This window comes from Carex rostrata, chromosome 31, assembly GCF_964058835.1.
Source record: "Carex rostrata chromosome 31, lpCarRost1.2, whole genome shotgun sequence".
Lineage (NCBI taxonomy): Eukaryota > Viridiplantae > Streptophyta > Magnoliopsida > Poales > Cyperaceae > Carex > Carex rostrata.
Genome location: NC_135948.1, coordinates 1,274,074 through 1,293,184, shown reverse-complemented (window position 1 = coordinate 1,293,184; position 19,111 = coordinate 1,274,074). Strand labels below are relative to the sequence as shown.

The following is a 19,111-nucleotide window of genomic DNA, read 5'->3' as shown; positions in this document are numbered from 1 at the left end:
TTCATAAAAGTCTTTATTGTAGCAAGTCTTTGTCTTTTTTCAAAAGAAAAGGAAAAAATGAGAGAAATAATAGGGATTAAATGATCAATTATGTTTTATAATATCAGAAGTCAAGTAAATGAATCTTTCAATTAAGCGCCTGAATTTTTTCTTTTTAAAATTTCGTCGTAGTAGCTGCCAATGATTTGCATTAACCAACAGAGTTTACAACAATTATCATACATGCTCAACACAGAACCCAATTACAGCACCTGTAGATAATTTACCAGTAACTAGGGTGTTCTTAAGTTCACCAAGTTTTTTGGTGATTTAAAATTTAAAATTCATCGAATCTGCTTTAAATGACTAAGAAATTTGGTCAACTCAAGAACACCGTAGTTCTACTCCTCGCCAATAGTCTTGGAGGAATTGCTTTGCCTCTGAAAATAAGCTCGTTTCGTTGCTTTCAAATTAACCACGTCACACAAGCAATAAATGAAATCCATATAATTTCCTTCATCCTTCTACCATGTTTGACATTTTCCATGATGCAAAAAATAAAACGCCTGAATTTTCGTACCGCACTTATTTATTGACTAATTAAGATGAAATAGTTTAGCTAGCAATTAATTATCTATGGTAGTTGGGAGGCACAAGAAAACTGGTACCGGTTTCAAGATGGGGCTGGAAACAATTTTTAATCTTAGACTTTGAATTTATTTTCTTGTTTTACTGGTTTCTATTTGATAATTTCCTATTCTAGATTTTCTTGAGCTCAACTGTTTTGAGCAATCGTTTTGTATTTTTATTTTTAAATTTCTTATGTAATATGTTACAAAACTTTTGTAACCATCTTAATGAAATCAAATGTGGACTTGATCCATGTTTTTTCTCAAATTTTTTTATCTATGGTAGTTAACAATAATTTACTATTTAAAACAAGACAAGTAATTGTTGTTACAAACACCCAATTAATTACTTAAGAATTACGAGTCTTCCTCTTTTTTCTTGAAAGATGTATGTTTAATTTTTGAAAATAATATTTAAAAGATGTTAAGAGTGTACTCCACAAAATTCAAATAGAAGGGAAGAGAAAGGGACGGGATGAAAGGAGCGAGAGAGAGAGTTACCCTCTAAATTAGGGAGTAGAGATTGGAGAGGAACTCTACTTAATATTATGTCTTGTTTTCCCTTCTCTCCCGTTTCCTTCATTTGGCTCCCCTCCAAAATTTTAATTTGTGGAGCAAGTAAACACTTTTCGGACAATCCAGCAACCCCTTCTCTCCCCTCCTCTCTTTCTCTCTCTCCTCTTCTGGAGCACACCTTAAATGTACATTAGTCATTTATTAAAAAAAAATAATAATAAGAATCACCTAAATATTTAAATAAACTTCTTCCAAATTCTTAACTGTATCTTTTGTACCTCAGAATGTATCAATATTTTGCAATGAACTTTAAAAAGAAATGTTTATTTTTTTGACTCAGATGAATTCTCAGAGCTATACCAAAACTAACTAGAGACCCGGTCATGACAGACACAAACAAATTTTATTTATACCATCTTAAAAAAATAATAAATTAAATAATCACGATTTTTAAGTATTTTCATTTTTCATTATATTTTCAGTTTGAAACTACGAACACACAATATTAAATAACTACGATTTTTAAATATTTTCAATTTTACTCTGTTCTCAAGTTAAAACTGCAAAGAGAAATTGTGTGTTCGTAGTTTCAAACTGAGGACATAAATTGGTTAAGTTGTATTTAGTTTGAAATTGCGGACTTTTCCGTCCGTAGTTTGAAACCAAGGATGTGGGAAAAATAGAAATACTCAGAAATCATGGTTTTGATTTAACTTTTTTTTTCATAAGATGATATACATAAAAATTTCGGCACATAATTATAATTACATATGAACAACATGCAACATGTATTTGGCAAATGAAATAATAATAATTAAATTATTTTAAGATACTTTAATGAACTAAACGAAAATTCTTTAAGATAAAGTAAAGTTAAAAAACCTTAGAAGAAGTAAAATTAAAGTATAAAGTTCCTTAATTTTTAACATTTTTATTTTTCCTATTTTTATTTTTGCAAATTTAGAACGTAAGAACATTTTGATTTTTTTTATTCAATGCTACATCATTTATTTACTTTACTGTTACCAAACACTTATGATTAGAATTGATTTAGCGTCGACTTGACTGCTTCCCTTCAATATTACTTAACTTGCAAATAGAAGGAATTTTATTTAGTTTACAAGGGGTGATACTCAATATTTGTAACCTTTAGTTGCACTCTCCAATGTGTTGATAAATTTATTTAAAAAAAAAATTACATATAATTTATGGAAAAATTGTTTTATATCTTATATTAGTTGGAATTTTTTTTTTTTGAAAGTTATAGTTTTAATTATTTGGCGTAGTAACTTAAATTTTCTTATAATTACTAAAAAAAAATGGTGAACACTTTACATACTAGATATAGCTGTAAAGTTAGATAAAAACATTTTTTGCATTAAGTATAAATATTTTTGGCTGCAGATAAGAGATAAAAAAAATTGGGATACAAGAATAATTTCTCAAATTTTATTTCAATTTTGTTTTTAGATATGATCTGGAGATAAACATAACAAGTATATTTTCATAAGAAAAAAAAGCATAATCTTTATAGACTGTATCGTACACATAAGAATAGTGGGAAACCTTAATAAAAAGAAAATAAATTAATTAATTAATAAAAGATCAGCACAAATGGTAAGTGACATTGTAATTATATATAACTACAAGAATGGGAGAGTATTCGCAAGGATAAAATTGACTATCTGCGAGGATATACTGACAAAAAAATATTTTTTTTATTAGTAACGGTATACCAACAGTATTGGTCGCGAATACTCTCCCATTCTTGTTCATAGAATCATATTATCCAAGGTGAAAGAAGCATTAATTATAATAGGCAATTTCACTAAAAAAAATTATAGCTAGAAAATGTCATGGTGTAGAATAAAAGAGGAATTATAACATCTTTTGATGTTGGACTTTGACATAGGGCTGCAAACGAATTAAACCGAATCGAACTTACTTCAGTTTGAGTTTGGTTTGAATTAATTTTGAATTAAATTTGGTTTGAATTAATTTCGAATCGAATTTTTTACGAACTCAATTTCGAATTTTTTACGAACTTTTTTACGACAAGGAATAATGATCATAGTCTCCGAAAGCGAGAGATGGAAGTCATCTAGGGTTTTAGAACTGAGAGCAAGGGTTACAACTTACGAGTATATGACTTATGGCTGGACAGCCTTATGTTTTAACTTTTAAGTCATCAATGAACATAAGTCATCAGCGAAAATCAACAGTTCACGTTACTTTGAGATTCGAACTAGAATAGTTCGCGAACTTATTTCGAACAAACCAGGTCCAATTTGAATTTGGTTTGAATTAATTTTGAACTATTTTGAATCTAATTTTTTGACGAACCTTTTCGAATCAAACTCTAATCGAATCACGAACTACGAATTTTTTGTCCAGCCCTAGTTTGTGAAGGATTTCATGATGCGGCAATGTGGTAAAATAAAATTTTTTGATCCTCTTACAAGCATCTACGGATCTACTTTATTATGCTAATTCTATTAAAGCAATTCATATATATGCAAATGGATATCTACTCATTCATTCATCACAAATCTATCTACTAAAAGTGATTTGGATATACCTCTACTAAATGTCAATTTGGTAAATAGAGAGAAGTCGTATTCTCTTCTAGGTCTCTTGGATACATTCGTTTGTCGAAACAGCCTCCTAGTGTTCACCTTGAACTAAACAAGGATTAGAAAAACCTTGCTAGATGTCTTAATCTAATCTAAGCTTAGAACCTAGTTAATAACCCTTCTTGTTCTTCTAATAATTCTTCATTAGAGAAACCAATAATATGAGAGGAAAAGGGGTGGCGGCTAGGAGGGAGAGGAAGAGAAGGAAATAAAATTTCAGAAAATTGCTTGTTTGCTTACTTAATGAATACATTCTCTACCTCTCCTTATATACAAATATACTAGGGTTTCCATTGTGTAATCTTCATAATATAATTCTCCTTATTAAAAGAGCCAACCCTAGCCGCTGCTACAGTATCATCCTCAACTCATATTTATTTTGGGTTTTAATAAACTTATGTTATAACAATATTTTGCACATTATTATATTTATGTGTCATGTATATTATATTATATAATATGCACCATATTATACCAAATAATATGCATGCATACTTCTCATAAATTTATTTTCGTTCTAAGCAGTCATGATATTTATTTATCACATGTATATTATTTCATAAACTTATTGTTTATGAAATATCCTTATTGTTTCTCGTTCAGTTGGTGTGACCTATATGGAGGATCTGTGTTATGTTGCCAATGGCATAAAATATTTTATTATCATAAACTATAAGCGGTATTGTAGTACATTATAGTTATCCAAATAACATAGATGTAAAGTATCCTTTTTACAATACATGATTCTTTAAAGTAACGTTACGCAAGCGGAAAAAAAATTGAAAAATGAATGTATTAAAATTAACTTAAAAACTCAAACATTTGACCGCTTGACTTGATATCAAATAAACTCAAAAACTTATAAATTTTACATGTAAACGCATAACTAATGAAGTAGATCGGTTTGAACGGTTTGGATTCACCATTTGAACTCGATTTGATAGGTTTTGGAGTTGGTGTTATATAGACTGAAATAACACTGATGTATATTAGCCATACTCTACATTATAGTTATCCAAATAACATAGATGTAAAGTATCATTTTTACAATACATGATCATTTAAAGTAACGTTACGAATAACATTACTTGTGTTCATTCCTTGCCACATGATATTATGAATAATATACAAAGTCGGACTGTGTCATCTTTGTATTATATTCGTTTCTTGGTCTCTTAAGTAAATTATAAATATATAACTGCACTTCAGTTATATTGCATGCATTATAATTCTACTTTACCAATGGGCCCATAAATATCATCACTCATTATAAATGAGGGGCAATGATACTATTGACGTAAAACTTTCTCCCGCAAGTTATATACAAGGAACTAATATTTTTATCACCACTTATGATAAGCAGCTTTTAATACTAATTACATTATATATTTTTCATGTGAAAAAGAAATACATCTCATATCTTAGAATTTCAAGACACAATGAAAATATTAATGACACTAATATAACTCATATAATATTTTCATTCGTTAGGTCTGTTTAATATATGAAACCTTTCATATACTCATGTTATTAAACGATAAGCCTTTATCAACATTCATAGAACTACAATGTACTTTAATCAACATGACAAACTTATCATAGTATATTAGTGTTTCATGTTAATAACCAAGTTTGTGAACATTTTAGAGATTTATGTTTGTCATCACGAGTTCATGGTTCAAGACCAAGAGCATCTTCTTCAACACTTCTATAGATAAACATAAATTTCATATAACAAAATGCATGTAGCATCCAATTCATAAACATAACATGTAAAAGTAATCAACATAAGATAACTTTTAAAACACATATTTAACAATTTGACCCTTGAAAAAGACTTTACATAAAAGAAAGAGAGTAAGAATTAAAAATTCTGAAGGCCTAAAAAAATTGTAGCGGATAGCATTCAGAATCTTGAAGTTGTTCGCCACGTAAGAAATTATTATTGTATTTGATCGGACGGTCCAAATTATCCAATCTAATCATTCCAGCAAAATGTGAGGCACTCCAGAAGATTTATTACAAATCCAAACTGCTCCTTCCGTGGGAGAAATACGGTAATATTATATTTATAAAAGCATCTAATGTCGTTTATAAGTGTTAGTCTTACTCTGGTTTATACAGAGTATATTTGATTGTTGTTAGCATCTGATATAAACAGAGAGCTTTAGTTGATTAACAATTATTAAAAGGCCTTTTCTTTCCTTGAGAAATTATTGAAAAGTGATGCCTTCCTTTCAACTTGGTAGTAACCTTTCTGTAAATGTAAAACCAACCTTCATTGCACTTTATTTCTCATCCGTAGTCTCTGATACTAATTGAAATATAGTCAGGAGTGTAACTAAAGCCGTGATTAAAATGTCGAGGGGTGGTTACGGCATGTGAGTTACGCTGTGTTCAAACATAATTGGTCACGTTTGGTAATATTTAACTATTTTTTTTTATAATTTAGATTAGTTTATTCAAGATTCACCATTTAAACAAGATCTAACGGTCTTTATTACACGTGACTCGCATGACCACGTGCTGTACCGTGCTCTGATCAGATCTTTCGCGTGACGTGTCGTGATGTGTCAATTTTTTAAAAGATGGCTACAACACACGACACCTAAGTTACAATACGTAACAGTCACACATACCGTGCCATTCCGTACTGTTCCATGACAGAACCGACTCCACCGTCCCATTTTTCATGCTCTAGCTATATATATACATTACATGTCGGCATGAAAATATTAATTGATAGATTACTATTATAATTTGATAAGAAATAAATTTATGTTGCCGCAATAACAGATTAATTCAAAGATTTAATATTATAATCAGTTGACCATTTTTATCAGTCTCAGCTCTCACATTAGTTAACTTAAAGGCGTATGTACGGTACGTACGTAGTTGACTTGCATATGATAATTTTTTTTATATATCATCTGAATAAGGGGTAGAATGTCCACTTACAATTTTATTTAAAAGAGGTAACAAAATGTTTTATACATTATCATGCAAGCAACGACAGAGACGCGTATAACACAGAGAAGGCACCTGTATGATGTATCTCTTACAAAATATTTTTTTAAGTATACTTCTAAATAATATTTCTAAATATAAAAGTATGTAAATGGATGCTTGACTCCTAAAAGTAATTATATATTTAATTATGCTTCGTTGCCCAAAATACTTCTATACTTGAAACATGTAAAATATATTTGATTTATAAAATAATTATATATAGAATCATATCTCTTCTATCTAAATATTTTTCTCATCATATTTCTATCATGCCACAGAGGACATTGCAAGGTCAATTCCATAAAATTTGTACTACTAAATATAAAAACTTGTAAAAGGATGCTTGACTTCTAAAAGTAATTATGTATTTATGCTTCATTGCATAAAATATTTTATAAAATACTCCTTTGAAACTATACTTCTGTACATGAAACATGTAAAATATATTTGATTAATAAAATTGTTGAAAGTAAATAAAATTAGTGTTGAAAATAATAAATAGGATTAGGAACTCAATTAGCCTCAGAGGACCCTTTTTAGGGTATAATTCATCATAGGCTAAATAAAGACAATAAAGGGAGCTACTCAACCTTTTTCCTTTTTTAGAAAAGTTACCGTTACTTTTCCTTCCAACAGCTCTTTCTCACTTTTGACCATATAAATACCCAGTGTAACAACTCAGCATATAATATACATAATTTTCTCTCAATTCTACTATTTCAGAATTACTGAAAAACATCAAAAATAATTATAAAATCACATCTCTTCCTAAACTTTTGTATCATCATGTTTCCATCATGCCACTCAGGAGGACATCGCAAGGTCAATTCCATAATAGACTATATATATATGTTGTCGAAACAAAAATAGTTTGATATAATCACCCAACAAAAACATTAGCAACCCTAAACCTCAACTTGTAATTTCCCTTTTAAACATACATACAACTACAATTTAATTGCCATATATGCACTTTCAAGTTGAACTGTTGAAGGATAGTGCTGGTAAGTGAGTCTGAGTCCACATCCTCTGAGGTAACATAATATTTCTGGTTAGATCCGGACCGACCGATCAGAATCTAGGTCAATTCGGTCTGAATTAAGTAGAATGCACGGGCCTCCATAATATTCGTACGGATTCTGATTCTGATTCTGATTCTGATTGGCCGGTCTGAATCTAAACAGAAATGTTCCGTTACTTTAGGTGATATGAAAGCTTACAAGGGTGAGGGACAATTCATGCTGTGTTGTGACTTGTGCATAATCTGGAAACTTTTAGGTTTGATTCTTCCCATGAGATTCTTCAAAAAATTTATCTGACAAGTACAAGAAATTTATCATCACACAATGGGTCGGTTCATCTAGGGAATTTTTTCATAAATCATAATTAATAAAACGTTTTTTATGGAACCAATATGATTGATTTTTTTTTTTCAAAAACCATAAGGACCGTGGGTTCCCACGGTCTCAAATTGTTTTTTTTTTTTTTTTTTTATAAAACAGAATTTTTTTTAATTTTTTAATTTTTTGTATTAAAATATTAGAAATGTTGAATATATTTCTTTGAAAATAGATGAAATACAATATAATTTGATTTATTAGAAATACTGCAATAAATAACCCGGATCAATATTTTTCAGGTCGGGTTTTTTGCGGCTGTAAGAAAAATTAATATATTTCTTTATGTGTTATTAGAAAAAAATAAAAATGCTTAGATTCTGAGTTATTTATCCCGGTTCAAAAGTCACTTCTAGGTAATCCAGAAAATATTGTGATCTTTCTAGTAAATTTAATTTATGAAAAGTTGTATCTATTTTTGAAAAAAATAATAACTTTTAAGTTATTTAATAATTGTTATTCAAAAAGAATTCTCAAAATAGATATAACTTTTTATAAATTAAATGTCCTAGAAGGATCACAATATTTTCTAGATTACCTAGAAGTGACTTTTGAACCGGGATCAATAACTCAGAATCTAAGCATTTTTATTTTTTTCTAATAACACATAAAGAAATATATTAATTTTTCTTACAGCCGCGAAAAACCCGACCTGAAAAATATTGATCCGGGTTATTTATTGCAGTATTTCTAATAAATCAAATTATATTGTATTTCATCTATTTTCAAAGAAATATATTCAACATTTCTAATATTTTAATACAAACAATTAAAAAAATTAAAAAAAATTCTGTTTTATAAAAAAAAAAATTGAGACCGTGGGAACCCAGGTCTGAAAAAAAAAATCTGTTTTTAAAAAAAAAAAAAAAAAAGACAATTTGAGACCGTGGGAATCTCACGGTCCTTATGGTTTTTGAAAAAAAAAATTCAATCATATTGGTTCCCTAAAAAACGTTTTATTAATTATGGTTTATGAAAAAAATTCTTCATCTAGTGCATGAGATACGATGCACTTGGGAAAGAGAAAAAAAAATATATATATATATTTGGACCTACACCAGACAGTGGCAATGCACAAAACAAAAGGCTACGCTTTTTTCTAGTAAATTTTCTTGCAGAAGAATTTGGTAATTTAAAGGGGAAGTGCAAGCCGGGGAAGGCATATCTCTTTTTATCAATGCATTAAAAACCTTTCACATTTCTTTCTCTTTCATTGCATATCCCCTTTTGATTAATTAGGTGCATCATCAAATTACATAATTTGTATCTTTTATTTTTAAGTAAGAGTTAGAGAATCAACTTTTGGTTCAATAATAAAAGTAATATCTTTCTTTTCATAGATTCAAAATTTGAATTTTTTGTTTTCTTTAGAAATTAGATCTCTACCTTATTTTTTCAAAAAAAAAAAAATGAAAACTGCTCGTCCCATCGCCTCCAAATAGATTTGGGCCCCATAAGAAAAATGAAGCACCCAAAATAGACCTAATTTTTTCCTTGAAATAACATGACTTTGCGTTGATTCGTTGCTTCCTCGAAAAGGGATTTTATTATTTCAGAAAGCGGCGCTCGTGCAACCGAAATTTTTAAATATACCATTTTCTAAAAAATAATAAATCAAAACCCCATTTTTTTATGAAAATTTTAAAAATGACATGACCGTATCCCCTAGAAACGGTCACCTTTTACGTGGCCGCATCTAGGAAAAGCGGGCACCTATTCTGAGCCGCTTCTAGGGGATGCGGTCATCTTATTATTTTTTTTCCAGGATGTATATATTTGTTTTGTTTTTTTAAAAACAGTTATTATTGTTATAAAATAAAGATAAACAAGCATAAAGAAGAATAAACAAGATAGAGAGGAAAAAAAATGACAATCTCTTTATTTATAATATTTCTCATATGCGTACAATACAAGATTACAAAGGCTCTATTTATAGGCCACAAATTGTGCATGAAAAACCATCTAAATTAATTATAAGAATAAATAGGAAAATGAATTCCAATAGTAGTGGGGGTATTGGATAATGAATGTTGGGAGTTATGGACATCCACATTAATATTTTATTCATAACACTCCCCCTTGGATGTCCATTACATAAGAATATGCCTCATTAAAACCTTACTAGGAAAACCCCTATGAGATAAAAACCTAGTGAAGGAAAAATAGTACAATATTCTTCTAAATACGCAACTACAGCCTTATCAGGAAAATCCAATGGGAAAAACCATGGTTAAGGAAAATATAGTGCAAATTAACTCTCCCTCATGACAACATCAATCAAGATCTGTAAGTCGACGAACTCCAATATTACGAACTAGTTTATTGATTATTGCAATAGAGAGCGCCTTAGTGAATAAATCTGCTGGATTTTTCACTTGAACAGATTTGCTGAACATTAATAATATTATTCTTTTGGAGATCATGTGTGAAAAAGAATTTTGATGAAATATGTTTTGTTCTATCTCCTTTAATGTATCATTTCTTTCATTAAGCAATACATACAATATTATATTCATATATGGTCGTCGAAATCATTTCTCTAATAAAACAAGCTACATGTCTAAGAAATGTGTTGAATCACAGATTTTAACCAAACACATACTTAGCTTGCTTTTGTGTATTGCTAAATTTTCTCATAGGTATAGAAGTATATGCTTTATATGTCAATATATTCGCATGGAAGAAGAACTATATCTTGCTAATAAATTTACAACAAATGATATATCATGTATTAAGATACATAAGTGTTCATATTGCACTAAGTCATGGTACTCCAGGACCAAATAGTTCTTCATCATTTTCTTGAGGTCTAAAAGGATCTTTATTCATATCTAATGATCTTACAATCATTGGAGTGCTTAATGGATGTTATTTATCCATATAAAATTATTTCAGCACTCTTGCAATATAATTTTCTTGAGGCATAAAAATGTCATTTTTAAATGTTCAATTTGCAATCCAAAGAAAAATTTCGTTCTTCCAAGATCTTTCATCTCAAATTATTCATTTAAATAATTTATTGTTTTTGGAAGCTTTTCAGGAGTTCCAATGATACTTGATAGTCAACATAAACTGTAATTATAACATAATTATTTCTATATCTTTTCCTGAAAATACATTGACAGAATTAGATTTGACTCCTCACAGTACGAATTAGATTTGACTCAGTTCGTAATAAGCTCGACTAAAATCAAGCTCGATTTAATTCGACACATTCGGACGTGAGCCAAGCTCAACATAACAATTTTGAGGTAAATCTTTCTAGCGAAAGAAGTGTTACTGTGAAGACAAATTATGGGCCGAAGCCCATTTATCTTTTGCTATCGGTTTTGTATCGATGGTGTTTGATTTTGATGAATATAACCAAATGACTAATGAGCAAGGCTTGGTTGCTATAGATAGCATAAGGTCATTCCGTGCTACAGTTTTAAAAACTTATTATATAATTTTTAAATTTTCATTTAAAATAAATTATTTATATAATAAACTTGTAGAATACTTATTTTTATTATTTTATTATTATTTTTTACTATTTATTCTAATTTTTGGAAGATGGTAAAAAATGAATAGGAAAATAAAAGAAAATTTAGACCACTTTTGCTATCGGTTTCAAGGGTCCATCGTTGCTGGAACCATGCTTCATTTGTTGAATCTTCGTTAGGTCGTGGGAGATTGAATTGCGCCAGCAAACCTGATCAGAAACGCCCTGAGTAGCTTAAAAAATGGGCTCGTTTCGTTCAAAAAAAGAAATAAAACAGAAAAAGTAATTAGCAAAAGAATCATTTACATATTCAAATTACAAAAAATGGGCGCACAGAACAACAAATATGAATAGCTTAAAGAGAATAAAAAAATTAAAATAAATAAGACACGAGTAGCGTTAAAATGCCCCATTATTTTCTAGCTCCAATCATCATATTTCATATTTTTATATTTATTTTGAAAGTTCAAACAGTTTATTCAAACTGCTCAATATGATCTTCATATTATAATATATTTAGAGATCAATTTTTTATTTTTTTATTCTTACTGTTTTGTTGGATAATTACAAAATCACTGGATGATGAAATTCACCCATTACACCTCACAAATTAATTTGCCATTTCTATAAGGCGACACACTCGGACTGACACCAAAAAGATAAAATAAAAATCGGAAAGGAAAATTTTGCTTAGAAAACTATATGTTTTTAATGTATGGGCATTGCATAATTTAGGACACTTTCTGTTCAACTTCATTGGAATTAGTATACTATTACCATCGCAAGTTTTATATTTCAAGAGCAGCAGCTCATCTTCAAAATTGGGCTCTTTCGTTCAGTGACACATCACCTAAATAAAATCAGGTGTCAGCCCAAATTGTACAAGTAAGGCCTCTGAGCCCAATTCAGTAATGCTGCTCCTGTATTCTTTGTTTATTGAAAACAATTGTGAGGAGGAAGAACCATCCATAGATAAGGAAGAAAAAAAAAAATGATAGTATGATGATAATTATTAATAATATTAAACACAGCGAGTTTTCTAGAACAAGAATTTTTTTACTAATATGCCGTAATAAAAAAATAATGCAAAGGAAACAAACTAAACCGACATTTTTATTTTTACCCAATTAAAAAATTAATTTAATAATAATAACCATGATCCAAAAACATTTTTAATAATAATAATAATAACCATGGTCCCAACTTTTTTTTTTTTTTTACAAAACAGAATTATTTATTTATTTTTTATTTTTTGAATTGAAATATTAGAAATGTTGAATATATTTCTTTAAAAATAGATGAAATACAATATAATTTGATTTATTAGAAAGACTGTAACAAATAACTCGGATCAATATTTTTCAGGCTGGATTTTTCACGGCTGTAAGAAAAATTAATATATTTCATTATGTGTTATGAGTAAAGCTAGCGTGTGACATGCTCACCAAGAAAGTTTGGTGAGCATAACTCCAAAAGTATATCGGATCGACGTCAAATGTCAAATCCAAACCGTTGAAATCCATGTACTTCATGAGTGATGCATATATATGCAAAATTTTGAAAGTTTCGAGTTTATTTGCTACACGGTCAAGTGGTCAAAGAAATGAACATTTTATTATAAGTTATTTTATATATTCAATTTTTATTATTTCTTTGACCACTTGACCGTGTAGCAAATAAACTCGAAACTTTCAAAATTTTGCATGTATATATGCATCACTCATGAAGTACATGGATTTCAACGGTTTGGATTTGGCATTTGACGTCGATCCGATATACTTTTGGAGTTATGCTCACCAAATTTTCTTGGTGAGCATGTCACACGCTAGCTTTACTCATGTGTTATTATAAAAAAATAAAAATGATTGGATTTTGAGTTATTGATCCCGGTTCAAAAGTCATTTCTAGGTAATACAAAAAATATTATCATCCTTCTAGTACATTTAATTTCTAAAAAATTGTATCTATTTAATGATTGTTATTCAAAAGTCACTTCTAGGTAATACAGAAAATATTGTCATCATTCTAGTACATTTAATTTCTAAAAAGTTGTATCTATTTTGAGAATTCTTTTTGAATAACAATCATTAAATAACTTATAATTTTTGTTTTTTTCAAAAATAGATACATTTTTTTAGAAATTAAATGTACTAGAAAGATGATAATATTTTCTGTATTACCTAGAAATGACTTTTGAACCGGGATCAATAACTCAAAATCCAATCATTTTTATTTTTTTATAATAACACATAATGAAATATATTAATTTTTCTTATAGCCGTGAAAAATCCGGCCTGAAAAATATTGATCCGAGTTATTTGTTAGTCTTTCTAATAAATCAAATTATATTGTATTTCATCTATTTTTAAAGAAATATATTCAACATTTATAATATTTCAATTCAAAAAATAAATAAAAAATTCTGTTTTTTAAAAAAAAAAAATTTGAGAACGTGGAATTTTTTCACGGCTTGGGTAGTTTTAAAAATGTTCTTGGATCATGGTTATTATTATTAAATTATTTTTTTAATTGAGTAAAAATAAAAATGTCGGCAAACCCAAACTAAGCCAAGACCAACGGGCGACAAAACTCCAAAATAAAAATCAACGCATAAACGACTAAACCACAGGGAATTCATATCCCCTCAGGTTACCTGACTGAGTAGAATTGAATCGGACGGTCCGAAAATGGATTGCCACGCATCTCAAAGAATAAATAATCCTGCCCCTCTGACATCCCGAATCTCGACCGGATGAAAGTAAATCTTAGCTGTCCGTTTAAATTGTATTGAGTCAGGTACCTGGGAGAATACAAATCCCTAAACCAGGTTACAAATTCAGACAAAACAATATCCTACGTGTCAGCGTCGCATTGGTCTTTGCTACCTCATCGGACTCTCCTCTAAATACATGTTGCCGGATTTGGATCCTAAAACTGTCCAACCCGACCCCGATCATATTTCGCCTTCTTCTTTTCTGGTAAGCTGTAAGCTGTAATAAGTTCATATCTAATAAACTGCCTAATTGAGCAATATACGCAAATAATTCTTTCTCCTATTAATACCTTCCTCGATCGGATGCATCTTCCTCCCCCTCGATCTTGCTTCTTGTCGTGTGATTGCTTCGTTGCGTTAGATTGAGCTGAATCTGAGAAATTGGATTAGGGTTTTGAAGGAGAGAGAAGAAAAATGGCGCAGGCGGTAGAGGAATGGTACAAGCAGATGCCTATCATCACTCGCTCCTACCTAACAGCCGCCGTAGTCACCACTGTCGGTTGTTCTCTTGAGGTATGGCTTCTTCCCCTGATTCCTTCCTTTGATCAATTTATTAATAGGATTGCGTTATTGATAGGATTTGGTGATTTTTTTTTAACGGGTGTAGATAATATCGCCGTACCATTTGTACCTAAATCCGAAGCTGGTGGTACAGCACTACGAGATCTGGCGCCTCGTCACTAATTTCTTGTACTTCCGCAAGATGGGTATAATTTTTTTTTTTTATCTAGCCCCTTATAGTTTGCTTCTCTTGTTCATTTTTTAAACATTATATTTTTTGTGTATAGATTTGGATTTCCTGTTTCACATGTTCTTCCTGGCGAGGTACTGTAAGCTTTTAGAGGAGAACTCGTTCAGAGGCCGCACAGCAGATTTCTTATTCATGCTACTCTTCGGTGCCACTGTTCTAACCGCAATTGTGCTACTTGGAGGCATCATTCCCTACTTGTCAGAGACCTTTGCTAAGATCCTCTTTCTTAGCAATTCTCTCACCTTCATGATGGTTCGTTGCATCTTTTAGTTAATTAAACTTAAATTTTTCTTTTGTTTTTATTTTTCTTACAACTGGTGATTTGTCCTTTGTAGGTCTACGTGTGGAGCAAGCATAATCCATATATACACATGAGCTTCTTAGGCCTCTTCACTTTCACTGCAGCTTACCTACCATGGGTTAGTCTTGATTAATTTTTAATGTTGGTTCAGCTGTTGTTGGCTATGTACCAGAATAAAAGAGGGGAGAAGAAGGTAAGGAAGGAGATGGGGATGTAACCCCCCAAACAATATGGTGGGTAGAAAGATTTAAAATGTTGTATAGAGGCTTTACTGACTACCCTTCTCTCTTCCCTTACTTTCCCTCCTGTACCCTATCAGATAATTGATCCTGGAACAAGGTAAGAAACTTGGGCTGGTCCGGTCAGCTATTCTAACCTCCCCTCCCTTTGTCATGGTTAATTGAATTCACTGATTTGTTTGTCTGTGGCAGGTGCTTTTGGGATTCTCTATCCTTGTTGGCAGCAGCACTTGGGTGGATCTCCTGGTAATTCCCTTTATCTATATATTTTTTATTTCAGCCATGAGATTTTCCGTTGCAATCATTAAATGCTCTTAAAATGCTGACTACGAATGCTGGTCCTATGTTAATACTCTAGTGATTTAAATTCAAGTGTGGTTTGTTTGCCAGTAGAGCATTGGCTGTTTAAAGCCTGGATGAAACAAAGAAGGAAACCAAAAGATATTATTAAAAAAAAAAAAAAAGGGTTCAAATCGGTCTGCTAAGGCAATTGCTGTTACCAAGTAAAGCATGTCAATGATTATAAGGGCCTTTTTTTCCTGTAGTAAAAATATATTTCTGAAGTGGGAATTGCAGTTACTTGGCATAATAGTTTGATGCAATGTCAAGTTTCATTTTGCATCTTTCTTTATATATTTTCTAATGGTTTGGTTTATAATCAGGGAATGATAGCAGGACATGCATACTACTTTCTAGAAGATGTGTACCCACGTATGACAGGTCGTCGTCCCCTGAAGACACCTGGTTTCATCAAAGCTCTTTTCCCTGAGGATAATGTTGTGGTGGCCCCTGCTGCTAATGCCAGATTTGCCCCACCCCAAGATGGGGTGTTTTAGTTTTTTTTTTTTTTTTTCATAATTCCTTAACAGGAATCTGCATTTATAAAACAAAGAGGGTGTTTTGTTCAATTCCTATTCCAGGTAACATGCTGTAATTGAGTAGTTTAACTGTAGCAAATGTTATCTGTGTGTGAATATAATATCCAGGCTCCTTTTCAACATATCAATTAGTTTCCTTATTTTTTCATCTTTTTGGGTTTTTAATCATTTACTTCTGGTTTCTGGAATCATTTGTATTCTCTTTGGACTGAGTGGTATGTAGCTCTTTGCCATGTTACCTTGTGCTAATCAGCGTTTACAAGTGGTCTTTACAGGAAATGATTTTGATTCAGGCATGAGTGTGTATGTTAAACATTACTTGTTTTCAAATTCTATATAAAACAAAATATATAACCTAATTATTTACTTTTAGCATTTCTTTATATGGTCATGTGAATGTGGTTCCATTTGTAGGTGTTCTGGCAATCTGTCTTCATTCACTTTTTTTTTTTTTTTGACATTAGCCCGTAGGCACACATACACTCTCTAAACCCTGCTAGTCAGGATTGAACCAAGGAAACCCCACATGGGGGCATATGTCTCAGCCACTGTGCTACACAGTGTCTTCATTCCCTTTCATTACAATTGCCTGTCTAAAAAATCCAACATTGCTTAATGCTTACTGATAAAGCATACATCGATATCAATCTTTGGCAACTGCATTCTGCATTTAAAAAAATAAAATTAGAACTATTGACATTTAATATCATTGCATACACGTTCCTTTCAACAGTTATAATTTACGGATAATTTGTTTATCAAGTTAGCATGTTCTGCTGCTGAGTCTAGCCGTAGCATATGACTATATGAGAATATATTAGCGAATTATCATGGTTCAGTCTTAAGAGCGTTCGGCTGTTGAGTGTAGCCGGATAGACGAAGCAGGAAATATTTTTTGATTACCGTTGAAAGTTAACCGGCCTTAAATTATCTGACCCAAACTCAAATTAGGCCCAGTATCAACTCAGACCTAATATGGTAATTGATAAATTATGCCTCCTACAAAACTGCATTACTCTTAACGGATCTTTGGCCCGTTTCGCTTTCACGTGCATATCCGAATCTTCCATTTTCCGTTTCAGAGAAAAACACACAAAACGAATCCGGCGCGTGAGAAAGACGCAGTCACGCAGAAACCAAACCTCAATCGATAGATTCGAAGCAAGACCGTGCTGTGTTGTCCTCTTCGCTAGAACGGTGAGATCAATAAATCAATCTCGAAAGGGAAAGAGAGAGCGAGGAGAAGAAGAAGAAGTGTAAAAGGAGAAAACTGAAATTGAAATTGAATAGATGGAGGGGTGGGACGCGGGGACGAAGTCGGCGCTGACGCAGATCCCGCTGCTGAGTAGTCGTGCGGGGCCTCGGGACGGGGAAGCGTGGAAGCAGCGGCTGAAGGAGGAGTACAAGGCGCTGATCGCCTACACAACCATAAACAAGACGAACGACAACGATTGGTTCCGCATCTCTCCGACCAACCCCGAGGGCACCCGTTGGGAAGGCTCCTGCTGGTATGTCCACAACCTCCGCCGCTACGACTTCCCCCTCCAGTTCGACATCCCCGTCACATACCCCGCCACCGCACCTGAGATCGAACTCCCCACACTTGACGGCAAGACTCACAAGGTCCCCTCCTCTTTCTTTTTCTCTCATAGAATTCTTCTTTGATCATTTAGGCTTAAAGATTGTTACTGTCAACAAATACAATGCCAATCGGATTAAGCTGTTGGGACATATTTACACCTGGGTGTGGTTTTTTAGATTGGTTGAAGAAGACTGGATGCTCTCTTAAAATTGGGTGTAAAATGGATTGTTTGACAAATGTGCCTTTTAGTTGTGGACTGCTTAGTTTACCTGATATTTTGTGCTATGGATGTCAATTTGGATCAGATGTACAGAGGAGGAAAGATATGCCTGACGGTTCACTTCAAACCTCTTTGGGCAAAGAACTGGTATTTTGTTCTTCTTCTTTTTTTATTAATTTTTCATCAATTCCAATTTCCACTACAGTGCGTTTCAGCTTCTCTAATTTGTGTCGTGATCTGACTTACCCCATTTTTTGTTGCTCGTGACAGCCCAAGATTTGGGATAGCACATGCACTGTGTCTAGGTTTGGCTCCTTGGCTGGCTGCAGAGGTACCTATCCTTGTCGATTCAGGCATGGTGAAGCACAAGGACGATGAAGTCGCACCGTCTCAATCTTCTTCTTAAGTATATTGGGATTTGGGACTGTGCTTACCTATTTTTGAGAGAATTGTTATTTTATATAGGTGTCTTAGAGGGCATGAATTGATAGATGTGTGTTCTGCGGTTGTTATAATAATCAATGTGGTTTTCTGAATGAGGTGATATCTGCTATTTTTTAATAATTATTGTGATGTTAAGTTAAAAGCTAGAAGCATCTGATGATTCAATTAATTTGTGCATCTTGTTATTCATTTGTTGCTACCATATCGATGTCGCAGCACTTTAGTTATTGGTTTATACCAGGAATCTCTCAGCCAATACCCAGTTAAAGCTCTTGTATC

The 19,111-nt window shown here is 31.8% G+C and overlaps 2 protein-coding genes and 1 long non-coding RNA gene across 3 annotated transcripts; 2 read left to right on the top strand and 1 right to left on the bottom strand.

The window, feature by feature from the left end:
• The first annotated feature begins 14,487 nt into the window (after positions 1 to 14,487).
• Positions 14,488 to 16,733, top strand: LOC144547359 (derlin-2.1). The gene is made up of 7 exons (XM_078295985.1): positions 14,488 to 14,622; positions 14,779 to 14,930; positions 15,025 to 15,124; positions 15,206 to 15,420; positions 15,504 to 15,587; positions 15,901 to 15,954; positions 16,371 to 16,733. The coding sequence occupies exons 2-7, from the start codon at positions 14,832 to 14,834 to the stop codon at positions 16,542 to 16,544; spliced, it is 726 nt and encodes a 241-aa protein (XP_078152111.1). The 5' UTR covers positions 14,488 to 14,622; positions 14,779 to 14,831; the 3' UTR covers positions 16,545 to 16,733.
• Positions 16,623 to 16,933, bottom strand: LOC144547360 (uncharacterized). Its single transcript, XR_013509076.1, has 2 exons — positions 16,847 to 16,933; positions 16,623 to 16,809 (listed from the first exon to the last, which is right to left on the bottom strand). It is a non-coding gene; the product is annotated as an uncharacterized LOC144547360 (long non-coding RNA).
• Positions 16,934 to 17,622: 689 nt separating this feature from the next.
• On the top strand, positions 17,623 to 18,981 carry LOC144547312 (ubiquitin-fold modifier-conjugating enzyme). The gene is made up of 3 exons (XM_078295925.1): positions 17,623 to 18,209; positions 18,474 to 18,535; positions 18,659 to 18,981. The coding sequence occupies exons 1-3, from the start codon at positions 17,877 to 17,879 to the stop codon at positions 18,792 to 18,794; spliced, it is 531 nt and encodes a 176-aa protein (XP_078152051.1). The 5' UTR covers positions 17,623 to 17,876; the 3' UTR covers positions 18,795 to 18,981.
• The last annotated feature ends 130 nt before the right edge of the window (positions 18,982 to 19,111 follow it).